At 42.4% G+C, this 15,243-nt stretch overlaps 1 protein-coding gene across 10 annotated transcripts in view; it reads right to left on the reverse strand.

The window, feature by feature from the left end:
• DOCK1 (dedicator of cytokinesis 1) overlaps positions 1-15,243 on the reverse strand; it is a gene marked incomplete at its 5' end in the record, with an annotated part of 322,176 nt that overhangs the window by 239,503 nt on the left and 67,430 nt on the right. For all 10 annotated transcript variants that reach the window (XM_080621564.1, XM_080621560.1, XM_080621556.1 and 7 more), the window contains 4 exons: positions 9,026-9,134; positions 12,660-12,794; positions 14,257-14,357; positions 14,866-14,955. In XM_080621564.1, coding sequence (XP_080477690.1) covers positions 9,026-9,134; positions 12,660-12,794; positions 14,257-14,357; positions 14,866-14,955 — 435 coding nt within the window. The remainder of the gene's footprint in view (positions 1-9,025; positions 9,135-12,659; positions 12,795-14,256; positions 14,358-14,865; positions 14,956-15,243) is intronic.

Here is a 15,243-nt window from a genome sequence, read left to right on the forward strand (position 1 = left end):
ATATATGTGTTATATCCCCCTTATGAATATCGCATCTATGGATAAAAGTTACTATACCACAGCCAAAGAGCATCCATATGAGGATAACCATTAACTGACACTTAATACATGAACCAGCTGCCAATACAACCTATTGAACTGCGAAGTCAATGAGCGTAGTGCTTCAAGGATACCCTTCTAAGCTATAAGAAAAGGCAATTAAGCATGCCAAGAAATAAAACTCATTAAGCGAGAATAATAAAGTCCAGAAAAGTGAAAGCTTTGCCTTCAACAGAATAAATTAAGCAGTAATTGATGGTCACAGCCCTCTGCACGGCCAATACAGAGGACAAAATCCCAAGGTTTCATCATTCCACACAATAACTGCAACTTACTCCTTAAATTGTCACAACCAGCTCTCCAGAGCAGCCAACCCTCACAACCTGTAAGGTAAATTCATTGATGTACTTGTAATGACTGAACTGCTAATGGCTGGATTTCTTTAGAGCAGGCAGTGAGATAACAGGGGGGATTTTCAGGCTGAAGAAACACATTCAGTGATGGATCACATGAAAAGGTTTGTTTGGAGGGGGAACCTTCAGACATAGTAAGAAGGCAGAATAAATAAGACTATGTACAGTAGAGGTGTTACTTCTACTTGTGGTCCCTCTGAACGTCAGTTCACTGCCACAGCTCTTCTTCACATGATGATGCATTTCCAAACAGGCTTTAATGAGACAAGAATGGGTAAGGAATGGGATCTAACAATGGAAAAACCTAGCACACTGCTCAGGTTTAAGGTTCTAGACATTTCTATGACTATGTAAGCTTCATATGACTGAGCAGACTTCATTTATTTTTTGGAACAATAAAATGAATCCCAATATTCCCAACTGCCAAAATTACCTGGAGGGACTGCCTTAAGAACAGCACCCAAGGGTCTCATTTCTTCATGAAGATAAGGGTGGCTGAACATTGGCACAGGGTGCCCAGAGAAGCTGTGGCTGCCCCATCCCTGGCAGTGTTCAAGGCCAGGTTGGACACAGGGGCTTGGAGCAAGCTGCTCTAGTGGAAGGGGTCCCTGCCCGTGGCAGGGGTTGGAGCTGGATGAGCTTTAAGGTCCCTTCCAACACAAACTGTAACATGATTCTATTATGATTCTATGAAGACAGGCATCTACTAGCAGTCCTCCCAGAAAGAGATGGGAGGGCAGATCCACAGCTCCTCTTCACATCCTTAGGCAAGTGTACCCAGCATCCTTCTGCCACTTGGTAGAAGACAAATTGTCTGCACAAACACTTCTTTGTCATAGGAAAGCAAGGCAACTAAGGTGATTAAGGGAGTGGAGCATCTCCCTTATGAGGAAAGGCTGAGGGAGCTGGGTCTCTATAGTTTGGAGAAGAGGAGACTGCAGGGGGACCTTATTAGTGTATATAAATATATAAAGGGGGAGTGTCACGAGGATGGAGCCAGGCTCTTCTCAGTGGCAAACAATGATAGGACAAGGGGTAATGGGTACAAACTGGAACACAAGAGGTTCCACTTAAACTTGAGAAGAAACTTCTTCTCAGTGAGGGTGACGGAACACTGGAACAGGCTGCCCAGGGAGGTTGTGGAGTCTCCTTCTCTGGAGACATTCAAAACCCGCCTGGACACATTCCTGTGTAACCTCATCCCGGTGTTCCTGCTCTGGCAGGGGGATTGGACTAGATGATCTTTTGAGGTCCCTTCCAATCTCTAACATACTGTGATACTGTGAAAGCATACTAACATTTGGGAATCCCACCAAGGCCCAGGCAATCTGAATCTCTCCTCACTTATATCAGAAGTGACTTTAAACTACTTAGGAAGGAAACACAAGTTTTCTCTAGGACATGGTGTAAGCCTGACCCCCAAGCCCAGCTCCCCTGAAGCCCTCCATAGTTTTAAGTTGGGGAACGACAACAGACAGACTAATACTTCCCGTGAAGCCTGCTTCTGCTAACCTTTATGTTTGCTGGACATGACTTCACTCGTGAAAAGCAGCACTACCTTATGCATTCAGTCACCAGCATCCAAAGTCACCTAAGTCCACCTTTTGAAAAGCCATGTATATTAGTTTCGAACACTGACAATCCCACACCAGAGCAAGCCATGAAGAACGTATCTATACAGAGGTAAATATGCTCAGAAACATGTTTAAGAAGCACTGTAAGATTACAAATACAGCTTATTTTATATGCTGCTTGGAGACAGATCTTAAATATGGTCTGTCTCAAAGGCAGAAAGTGGTGCTGCAGTGTGTGCATTCAGCAAGTGCTGTTTGCAAGCATCTCCATTACTTTGTCACATCTGGTAGCACTTAGTACATCGGAAAGCTTGTGGAGTAACGTAAATTACATACTCTTAAAAATCTTACCACACTTGAGCTAACACTCTTCTGTATTAACACAAAGCGACGCTGGAAGGGGAACAAAAGGATGGCATTATATTCATAGAATCCTAGAATGGCTGGGTTGGAAGGGACTTTCAAGATCACAGAATCAGCCAGGTTGCAAAAGACCTTTGAGATCATCAGGTCCAACCATTACCAATTCCAGCCCCCTGCTGCTCATGCTCTGGGGATCAGACCAGTACATGGAGGGGTTCTGGGTTCAAGCGCACATTGAAGCCGGGTCATGGGGAGCTTCTCATCACCCAACACCCCCCAAGTCCTTCTCCTTAGGGCTGCTTCATCCAGTCTCTGCCCATCCTGTGTTTGTGCTGGGCACTGCCATGAAACTGCACCCCAATACTGTACCCAGCATCCTTCTGCCACTTGGAAGAAGACAAATTGTCTGCACAGATGCATCTTTGTCATAGGAAAGCACACTAACTTAACACAGGGCTGCCTTTAAGTAGCTTAAAGTCACTTCTGATGTAAGTTTGGATAACAGGCAAACTATAGGAGTTTTACTCATTTACTTCTGTTTATGACACAGTTGAGAACACTGAGCAATCTCTTCATCAATACAAACCAGGAATTACTGCTGTGATAATAACACTGGTCATTGGTAAGTGAAAACAAAGCAGTACAGGGTACAACAAAGCAGTCTTGCAAGAACACAACATTCTTTTATCCCATTCTTAGGTTTATACTGACAAGGAATGTCAAAAACATAGTAACTAAAGCTTCTCTCCAGCAGGTACTTAAGAAAACTGCAATAGTAACTTAAGGTTGTCATTAGATTGAAAAATGAGATATTAAAGTAAATGTATTGCAAATAGCATACTAGGGTTTGCCTAGGATTTAAGCTCTTTGTACTACATAAAAAGCAAAACTACTTCATTTAAAAATGACATTTTTCTGAGGTCATTCACTTCAAACTGCACACCCAGTCTCAAAATTAGGCATAAAATCCTTGCCAAATACAATATTTTCTTATGAACTCTTTCATTTGGTGAAGCAGAATTTCTTTTACCTGATACAATTAGAACAGGATTTTAATGTTAATTTTCAGCTTTCATGTCATTCAACACGAAGCACCAACCTTCTACCCAAGCATCATCCTGATGCCATCCTGTTGAAGCTTATCCAGCCAAATCCAGCCCTGTCAGCAGCTGGGTGAAACGATTCTCAGGAATACCTCAGTTTATCAATTGCTCCAGTCTACAGCAATCATTTGTTCCAGATCACAACAGCACGAGTGCCTCTAGCACAAAATCCAATGTAAAACAGCACTAAACATGTTCATAAGCAAAGCGGCTTGGCACTCCTCTATAGATTGTGTTTGTTACCAGTGTAATGCTTTCCCATGTAGGTTCTAAGAGCCACAGAAACCTCAGTCCACACTTAGGTTTTGTTACCCAGCTCATTTTAAACGATGGTTATGAAATACTCAACCTGTTGGAAAAGCTCTGCAGACCAATGCAGTCTCTTTGTTTTGTTCTAAGTACCTCAGCAGCTTGTAATGTATATCCCTGTCTTCATTTAAATGTTTTCTTGTGGCTTTAGGAGTAAATGCTTCATATTAGAGTAGGAAAAAGCACAGAATGGATACTGAGAAATATGTATCCTGTGTTAGAAGCGACAAGGATTATTATAACACCACACACACACAAGAGAATTTGCATTAGTGAAATGTTATCAGCTTCCACCTCAGCTCTGAGGTCCCATTACGGGATAATGTTACATGCACACTTACTCTATCAAGACCATTTAAAGCACAGAGAACTTGTCTTTTCCTGGCCGTCCTGAGCAGCAGCACAAAGTCACACGTAACAGCAACCATTAGAGCACACTGCAGGAACCCTGCTGAGAATCATTCCGCTCCCTCCTCCAAAGCCAGCCGAAATCAGACGGCCCTCATCAATCCGATGCAGCTGGCTCAGCTGCCCTTGTTTCCAAGAGATGCAAGAACAAATTGCCAGGAAACGTTTGCATTTTTATCTCAACTTGAAGCATGGTGTTAGGCTTCAGCTCAGCTCCTGCTTAAACACTCAGAGGTTAAGGGAATTATTGTCATACACCCATTAGCAGGAAATGAGAGGAAAACCAGGAGAGCTCAACTCCATTGGAGCCATTAAAACCATGAGCACATGCCAAATGCTGCATACCTTCACTTCAACAGGGGAAGTTCAGGTTAGAGATAAGGAAGTTCTTTACTGTGAGGGTGGCGAGGCACTGGCATGATGAATGGCAGTAATTGTTGGAGAAGTAGAGAGAGGATATGTTGCTATTTTCAAGTGCCAGTTTGATTTTAAGAATTACTGCATTAAATCATTGAACCCCAGCCTGGTTTGTGTTGGAAGGGACCTTAAAGCTCACCCAGTTCCAAACCCCTGCCACAGGCAGGGACCCCTTCCACTGGAGCAGCTTGCTCCAAGCCCCTGTGTCCAACCTGGCCTTGAACACTGCCAGGGATGGGGCAGCCACAGCTTCTCTGGGCACCCTGTGCCAGCGCCTCAGCACCCTCAGCTACAGATACAAATTCTCCCCTGCACTCTGAGGTTTTGAATAGCTGTGATGCTACAAAAGGTAGAAATTCATGATCTCTTTATGTCCCTAAACCCTTAAATCCTAGCACAACTCTCACAGTTCTCTTTTGAGGAAATCTTAATTTTAAATGTACCCAAAGCCTTGAAAATTTCAGAAAAAGGGCAATTTAAGTGCAAAAATATTTAGGAACTGAAGACCTGAGCTACAGTCAGAAACACCCACAAGGACATAAACATTTGAACAAATAAAGAGAAATTCTTGCTAAGAACTGAAGACTACAGCCATTCATTCTCCCCTGTGCAGTGTCAGCTTGAAGGCTACTCTTAACAGATAGGCTGGAGTAAAGCAGAGTTCAGGATAACCAGCCCAAAGAGGAAAGTTTCCAACATTCCCCAACAAACTTTGCAGTGGCAGGCAGTTCTGCTTCCCGTTGATAAACTATCAAGAGAGATTACAATTTATACAAGGAGAAATAGAAATATGCTAATGTGTGAATTAAGCATCTCTCCTAATGTGAAGCACCTTCATTTTCTGTGTAGGTCAACTTCTTATCTCTTCAAACAGATTGATTTTGTACGCACTTACTTAGCTTCCTCAACATATATATTAAAACCAGTAAAATAAGCCTTAAACTGCTACAGCTGGCTCTGCTGATCTTAGCTGCACAACTCAGGGACCTGCAAATTTATCTGCTTATCTTCACTAGTTTCTATACAGCATCAGAATATTCAACAGCACAAGAAGTGCTCTACCACCCTTCCAAGAACATCCATGGACCTAGTGCGCAAGATGTGGATGCACCAAAGCTATCTAACCAACAAATCACAGCCCTGCCTTGTTCTTATTGTACCTCTGACTGACGCCCAACACCCTGGTGCTTCTCTGGTTGCCCCAGCACATGGAACCAATGACCCCAGAGAGCTGTCAGTTATGACTCCATGGTGTCCTCCCCAGATTGCAACTGTCAGCTGCAACTAAAGCATCACATAGCGATTAATTCACTCTTCCTGAGGTGCCCTGCTTTACATTTGTCTACCTTGCTGCTCACATTTTGGGAGGTTGTGAGGTGCTCCTGGCGTGCCTCACCACCAGCACGGTGTTTAACTACCAGCTCCAGGTCATACAATCATAGAATCACAGAACAGTCAGGGTTGGAAAGGACCTTGAGATCATCCAGTTCCAACCCCCTGCCATGGGCAGGGACACCTCACACTAAACCATGGCACCCAAGGCTCTGTCCAACCTGGCCTTGAACACCACCAGGGATGGAGCATTCACAACTTCCCTGGGCAACCCATTCCAGTGCCTCACCACCCTCACACTAAAGAATTTCTTCCTTAGATCCAGTCTGAACTTCCCCTGTTTCAGTTTGAACCCGTTACCCCTTGTCCTGTCACTACAGTCCCTGATGAAGAGTCCATCCCCAGCATCCTTGTAGGCCCCCTTCAGACACTGGAAGCTGCTCTGAGGTCTCCACGCAGCTTCTCTTCTCCAGGCTGAACAGCCCCAACTTTCTCCGCCTGAGAAGCCACCACAGAGCGGTTTGGGTTGGAAGGGACCTTAAAGCTCCTCCAGCTCCAACCCCTGCCATGGGCAGGGACCCCTTCCACTGGAGCAGCTTGCTCCAAGCCCCTGTGTCCAACCTGGCCTTGAACACTGCCAGGGATGGGGCAGCCACAGCTTCTCTGGGCACCCTGTGCCAGCGCCTCAGCACCCTCACAGGGAAGAGCTTCTGCCTAAGAGCTCATCTCAGTCTCCCCTCGGGCAGGTTAAAGCCATTCCCCTTGGCCTGTCCATACAGGCCTTTGGCCAAAGCCCCTCTCCATCTTTCTTGTCAGTCCCTTTAGATATTGGAAGATCAATGACAAAGATGCTGACTGAAGCCTGTAATGTCACATCCATTTCACATAGTTGTTGAAACCTTGCCAGGACTCCGACATCTTTGTCAGCCAAGATGCACACAAGCCCTACTCACTCCCTCCCTCTCAAAAACACCCCCCATTCATCCACCTATTCAATAATTCTATTCTTTGTAACAGGAGGACACATTTCCAGTTCCTGAAGAAGCTGCAGTGCTTCAGTGGATATTAGAACATAATAAAAGCAATTCCACAAGCTGCAAAAAGCCAATACTAACAATTATGTGTTCTAAGAGCTAAGTAATTAGAGTCCAAAGAAGATGAAATCAATGAATAATGAATGAAAGGTTGTCAAGGCTTCTGAAATGCATCCAACAAGCACACTTCTCAGACAGCCCCACACTGGCTCATCTGTCAATGCCTCATCTCCCAGTGTACTTCACATAGGCAAATGCAGACAGCAGATGTGCTCTACTGTCTGAATGTGAAACAACACATGGACTAGGACAGACACTGCTGTAGTGTCATCTCTCCAGCCTTTCCTAGGAAGTTTGTCATCTTCTCCTGCATTTTTGGTGAAGAAAAACTAATCTATTTTGGGCACTATTAATCTGATACACTTCAGGCATAAATCACTGAGCCCATGTTCATCTGCCTTCACATTCATCTGCCTTCGTGGAGTAGGCCTCACAAACGAGTCTCAGGAAAATAAACCTTACATCTAATGCTGATAATCTGAAAGCATGCTATTTGCAAAGCACCAGCTAGCACACTCCAAGTCACTACCTCAGACTTACTTACCAATTTCCATTCAGTATAGATGCTTTGTCAATGGAATGAAAATGCTGCTTTCCTGGAACATGCAATATCCCTATTTTGTTATCGGATGATACAGTCTCAGTCTCCCTTCCATCAAATAATCAAACTCAGCAGCTTTATCCCCACTGTTTATGCTGTGTGCTCAGCATGGTATTACTAACCTGAGACCTGCAGTCACTTAGCCATAATACACTCATGTCTTTGACTTTGGTGTTCTCCTGCTCTACTTATCCCAGCTCCCTTCAAGAGGACCCTCTCACTGGTGTAGTATTTGACTTCTGTCTTTGCCTCCCAGCTGCTGTAGAATGTTCTTCTAACACACAACCATTGCACATCTGAGCGGGAGGAGTCCTAGTGTCAAACTCTCCTTAAATTCAAGCCCAGTTCTTAGCCCATTTCTGACCATCGTCTCCCAGCTAATCCAGCACAGCTAGGTCAGGAGTTACATCCTTTTGTAAATGCTATTTGAAACCACAAGGAAAACCTCAAGGTGTAGCTTATTAAACACATGTGCGACAGGCTCTGTACTTCTCCACGGTGAAAGAGACTCAATAACAGACCATGAGACTGATATTGACATAATGACCTTGGACTCCCAGGTACAAAAACATACCAGTCCCTTTATTCAGTGCTTCTAACTTCTGATATCAATACCCATGTTCACTTGAGGTTAGAGACCACATTCCCAATTCTACAAGTCAGTCAATGCGACCAAGAGCAGATACTGTTTTAAAGGAACAAAAAAAGAAGGGAAGAACTCAGGGCTACTGTCTGGGAAGCTAAGGACCAGGTCAGGAAAGCTAAGGCCCAGTTAGAATTAAATCTGGTAAGGGATGTGAAAGATGACAGGGAAGAGCTTCTGCCTAAGAGCTCATCTCAGTCTCCCCTTTGGCAGGTTAAAGCCATTCCCCTTGGCCTGTCGCTACAGGCGCTTGTCCCAAGCCCCTCTCCAGCTTTCCTGCAGCCCCTTTAGGCACTGGAGCTGCTCTAAGGTCTCCCCTTAAGGAGCCTTTCTCCTCTCCAGGCTGAGCCAACCCAGCTCTCTCAGCCTGTCAGTGCATAAGAACATGAGGATCTACACTGTAATCTGCATCTTAAAGATAATGCCTTAAAAATACCTTAATGTTAAGGTTATACAAGTTAAATAAGCTAAATAGCTTATTTCTTCCTTAAAAGAGAAATTAAGCTTTACTTTAAAAATCCAAGTGAGGTATTTGCAGCAATTTAAGTAAACTTACTTGTTTGAAGCACATACTTTAGTCACCAACCCTTCACTAGAAGCACTAAGTATTAACCACGTTTGAAGTAAAACACTTATGGGCACAAACACAAGCATACACCTCATGTACTACCTACTTGTGGTTTTAGGACCCCAAAGTAAAGCCAAGATGGAGATCTGGAGAGTACGTACCTTCACTATCACAGTCTGATCAGAGATGCTGCTCATCATCTCATTGATGGACTTGAAGAGCTGCAGCAGAGACTCCCTGAAGTCCGCTTCTCCTTTGTTTTCATAAAGTCTGAAAGAGAATTAGGTTCCATAAGCACAACCCAACTAAAACAGAGTTTTAATTCTGGTTCCAAATGACAGATGATCATTTGCTGCATTACTCATGTTTTTGAAGTTCAAAAATATCTGCAAGTTTCTTCACTGAACCAAGAGTTTCCTTTCACAAAAAGCAATAAAGACAAGACTGAGCTGGGCCAGCAGGAACAGTAGATTCCTGTTTTCAAGCTTCCCATGTGAAATGCCACATCCAGTAATGTCTCTGCCTTCAAGTCACAGTGAATCCCTCAGCGCCGACCCAATGCCGTGTACCCACACAGCAGAGGGATAGAGTCTCGTGCCCCTGCACAACAGCGAGCAGATGTCTGGGAGGCCCAGTGCCAAGCAGCTCTCAGATGATGAAGCCAGAAAGCATCCAGACAACTTGCCAGCAATCATTAAAATCTACCAATGGCCTACGAGGAGTGACCTTAAACTCTGTGGAAGATAAAAAGAAAACCTATCAACCCATTATTCGCTAAGAAAAATCATGTTTTATTCTATGGGAGGGGAACACTGAAGTTAAAATGCATTTTAACTCTCATTCCTGGCTCACTAACACTGAACTAGTTAAGCAGTTTCCCAATACAGTCAGTACAGATGTCGCAGCAGAATGACTATTCCACAACTCAAGTTCAAAAGGCAAGCCCCTGTGCCTTCAGAGGGATTTCTTAGAGCTGATCTGCCCATAGGGGCTCCTCTTGTCTCCTGGTCCTTCTCTCTACCAGATGGTTTCAGGGGGATAAAACCTGCCCTGAGACACCTGAGCAACACTAAAGGCAAAAACCATCCAGCCAAGCTGAAGAACTTGGTCCACTGCTTCAGTACAGCACAGGAACGTGTGAATCCTGAAGCATTCTTGGATATTTTGAATGCAGAATGATCTCTGCTTCAAGTGTAGGATGAGACAACTCCCACTAAGAAATAGAAAAGGAGAAGACCACTAGCTCCACGTAAAGCGTTTAACATGTTCTTCCTCACCTTTGGCAGTACGTACAACTCACCTACATAAAGGCTATTGTAAATACACTTCTTGAACCTCAGCTACACACACTTAACGTGACACACCCCCCCACAATCAATGCTTAGGAGAAGCATCCTGGTCAAATCTAAACACGGGTGCTTGCCATGGAATCCTGTAACAGTTCGGGTTGAAAAGGATGTTAAAGCTCACCCAGTCCCAATCCCCTGCCATGGACAGGGACACCTTCCACTAAACCAGGTTGCTCCAAGTCCCACCCAAAGTCCCATCCAACCCGGCTTGAGCCACCTATCACAGGAGGAAAAGGGTTTATCTTAAGGTAAAACATGGAATTCAGACTGTTGCTGCTGCTTCACACTGAAACTAATATGTATCATTTTTAATGCTGTGCTCATAAACCTTTGGGAGCCACAGGTATTAAAAAATGCTATTTCACCAGTACACAGGGGAAATGCATGCTACAGAAAAATATTAAACTGAGCTGTTGTGCTGCACAAGCTTCTATTCCTCTTTTAGGCTAAAAGTGGGGGTTATGCAGGAGAAATTACTTGTGAATTCCCAATTTTGCTAATGGATTTCAGGGTCCCCATGAACAGATTAGAGAGGTGAAACTAATAATAGAAAGAGTAACTAAACTTGAGAGTCCAATAAATCAAAGTGCTTCAAAAGAGCTCTGTGTTTCAAAAAGGAAATAATAATAAAAATAAACAAGTTACCAATGGGTTTCTACTGTCAGTTATTAACATATATTTAACACACCTGATAGCTGCAATGCTTTTATGCACTATGCGCAAACCAGGATAACACTGAGTTGACCCTTTAGCACTGTCTTCAAAATGTTAAGACTGCTGCAAAATGCAACGCAACCACTGGGATCATTACTGAGTAAACCAAATAAAGCTATTGCTAAAGTTCACTTACAGTACTTTGCCTTTATAAGCCTTGATATACTGAACAAATAGATTTGCCACCCGTCTTTAACTAGATAAGCGAGGCTTCTATAGATTTATCCAGAACTGAAGCTTGCCTGCAATCACGTTACTGAAATGCTGCATATATTTAGTCCCCTACTGTATTATCAGAGTTAAAAACATGCAATATTTTCTCAATAGAAGATTCTGCTGGCTCCTTGTGATTGCTCAGTGAAACACTGATGATATTTCAGAAGGCTGCTCCAATCCTGCATCGTAATCACTTCAAATCACACACCTCAGGCAGGATTGAAGTCTTACAGCAGAACAAATCATGGTGTCATTCAGCATTCAGGAGCTTTGCTAATTAATCCCCTGTCATTGAGAGCTGTGTCTTCCCCGTGCTAAAGAACAGCGAATTAGTGCTTAGCAGGAGGAAATCCAATGGCCAATACTAGAGGGTCATATTGTCTGTAAATCTAATCTGCAGCAAGGGATAATTATTTCTTTTTCTGATTTAAAGTGATTTGTAGGACCTGTAGCAGTGTAAGTGACATTCAGTATTTTATGAATCTCACAGTAAGACTCCTACAGAAATAAATTACAAGCTCTCAATTAGAGAAAGGTTGGTGGAATTGATAACTTCAGAGCTCTACATAAACCCCTTGTAATAAGGTTGCTACTGTCGCTAAGAAGCAGTAAAAGTATTGGATCTTGGTGAAGATGGATGCATTATCAATTTGGTTGATAACTTCTTTCATATTTTGTGTATAAAACAGAGGCCTGGCTTCAAAATTAACAGGACAATTATTTGTGCTTGGCTTTATGGATGGACGCAGACAGTGCTAGTGTGTTCACCATGCAGGAGGTTGAGTAGGGAGCAAAAAACAGGCCCCTGGCAACCTTCTGTCACACTGGCCGGCAAAGGAAGAGCATTCACAGAAAGCCAGTAATTCTCCTATCAGTCTCAAATAGGAGATTTCCGCAGCCCTTCTTGCTTTCCACTTTCCCATCTCACTCACTGAAACTTACTGAGACTGCAAGGCCCCATAAACCCAACCACAGAATCCTGGAACGGTTTGGGCTGGAAAGGACCTTAAAGCTCCTCCAGTTCCAAACCGCTGCCACAGACCTCAGTCTCCCCTCTGGCAGGTTAAAGCCATTCCTCTTGTCGTGTTCCTATAGGCCCTTGTCCAAAGCACCTCTCCAGGCTTCTTGTAGCCCCTTTTGCCACTAGAAAACCCCAGGCCTGGATGAGGGACAGGAAGGTATGAACACTCAGCACCTTCAACATTTCAGCCACAGCACCAGGCAGTTCTTGACAGCAGTTTCCCAAATAGTGGCAAGCTTTAATTGTTCAGAGACCTAAACTATAGAGAGCTGAAATACATGATTTTAGCAGTGCAGTACTTAAAATATACATCTCTGTTAAGGATACCAGGCTTGCTCCTCAGGAATAGCTGTCTTCTGAAATAAGTTCCAGCAACCTAAGATACTTCTAAAACATTGCAATATTGAGCAACTTTAACTCGTATTATAGGATTTTGGCACTTGTTGAGCTATATTGGCAATGGGAATGACAGGTTTCAGCATCCACCATACTTACTGATTGAACAGTATCCTGGACCGAACTATGAACTTGAAGATGTATTCCAAGGCTTTCATAGCTTTGAAGAGCTGATCTGTGATACCACACTTCTCTGCGTTATCCACGTATGTTTTTAACACTTTAGTCAGCTTTCTGTTTAAGTACAGAAAACACAAGTTACAAGCTCACACAGAAGAATTCCTATTCTGAAAGAACAATTATGCGCCCAAGTAGTGCCCAACAAGCTACAGAATTACTTGTACAACTAATGAACTCCTTATGTTCTTGGTTTTGCTGGTGAGTAGCTGCAAACTATGCTTGAGTAAAAAGAAAAGATGCAGACCATAATACCATTCAACACTCAAGCAATGCAGCAAGTCTCAGACTTATTTTCTGCTGGATATTGAAGGATATTCAGATTTAGGTTATTACAAAGATGCAGCTACTAATAATAATTAAACTAATAAACCCAAATAAATTAAATACAAGCTGCTAGAATTAAAACTCATTAAATTGGAATTTCTTCATTAAACAGGGCTTCCCCTTTACACAGATATTTGCGGCTACAATCTGTGAAATTTACTTCTCAAAGATCTATCTAACACCAGCCAGAAATTCTCTTATTCCACATTTTGAAGTCTATCAAACTTCAAAGTGAAATCCCCTTAAAAATGATACCATTTCAGCTACCTGCCTCCCAATGAGTATCAATCACAACTCTAATGCCACTATAAGCAATTCCATTTTAAACCATCCTAGCTACACTACATTTCAATATCCACACTAAAACAATATATACCACTAACAGAAAAGAACATAGAGTAGACAGATATCTTGATACATGGGGATTTATTTAAATAGGAGAAACTGCCTAGGAATTTCAATAACCACTTAGATACTGTCAATGCAACATCTCCTTAAACTTGTGCAATAAAAGGCAGGGATTTGTAATGCCCATGGGCACAAGTCAAGCCAGAATCCAGCAAATCTAGCATCCTCAAGCTTAACCCTGCTCTTGCCTCCCTGCATTTAAGGAGAAGAAGGATGCTCTCCATGTCTACCAGTGCAAGGGCCACCTTTAGCACTCATTAATAAAACCAGATGCTCAAGGATGCTTCATCCTTTACCCTTTTGCAGCAGCAAAGATCCTAACCATGGAGAAATCCTTAAGACATCCAAAATAATGGACCTTTGGGATTTTTTGTTCTTCACTGCTTCCTCCCCAAAGTGACAATAATGCAGATAATACAGGGTAGATCATCAGTTTAATGCACTAAATGGATCTTTGAAGCATCTGAAATGGACATGATTTCTTTCTCTGTTCCGACTGAGAATTACTTATGAGTGTTTTCTTTACTAAACAATTCCTGAAATCATCGGATCAATCCCTCTTATACCCCAAAATCAAGAGTTCCTCCTTGTAAGTTGATCCAATGTTTTACTACTGTTACTTTAAGAGGGAAAGACATTACTATGTCCATTCTTCTTCAAGAACCTCCTACCCTCCCAAGCTCTACGGACAATTCCCAATGAACCTACACAAACAAGTAGTTGAATTAACATTATCTGGGAAAATTATACAAGCCCCATTAGAAACGCTAGATCTGAACATTACGTGTAGGCTAACGTAGCACTGAAATGCTTCTTGATGTAGGTTTCCAAGACAGGATTAAAATGTTGGAATTTTCTGTCAGCAATCAGTCCAATGATAAATACCTGAAAGAAACAGCAAAACTATAGCATTATCCTCAAAACTACTTTCATTTCATACATTCACCCACCTTTATTTTCAGAGAAGACACTAATAACATTAAAACACATAGATTTTAGCTTGTGATTATCCTCCCAATGTCTTAATATTCTCTTTTCCTGTGAAAACTTCCTCGTCATAACAAAGTTTCCTGTTCTAAGCAGAAACTTTGCTTCTGTCCTAAATTCTGCTGTTCATCCACTGCAGTAACCGGACTCGATTGCTATACTCTTTTCTGGGAGGATGACACTATTTAACCCAATCCCTTTTTGATCAAGTCCAACTGAAACTCCAAATGTAATTTTCAGAGTCAATAATAAATAACAGCAAAGAAAGACTTTTTCAGTAGTAAACTTCCTTCAAGCCTTTACACAGTTTTATTCATCAGCTTTATTTATTCATCATTACAGTAGCTAGTTTTAGACACTATGCAAACAGCTAAAAACTTATCTATTCTGCACAATACAAACTTACCAAAGCATCAAACACCAGTGTGTCAAACGTCTCACTCTCCGAGTTCTCCATCATTATGTTAAAGAGTGCATCCAATGTGTCTTGAAGGAACTGCAAGTACATACACGTTTTACAGCAGAAATGGAATTGAGATTTCACACGCAGGTTTTTACAGCTGTATTTGCTTTCATTTATCCATTTTAAAAAAGAAAGACATTTAAAAAGTATAGCCAAAAAAGGGAAATTTAACATTGTTTTCAGCAATTATGTTTTTAGTTAAGTTGATTATCCAGACATATGTATCACTCAAATAGAAAAAAAGGTCAGAAATCACACTTGATACACTTGAATAAGGAGTTTAATCTATTGCAGTGAATGAACAAGTATGCATTTCAAACC

The sequence above is a fragment of the Psittacula echo genome (assembly GCF_963264785.1).
Source record: "Psittacula echo genome assembly, chromosome: 6".
NCBI classification, from domain to species: Eukaryota; Metazoa; Chordata; class Aves; order Psittaciformes; family Psittacidae; genus Psittacula; species Psittacula echo.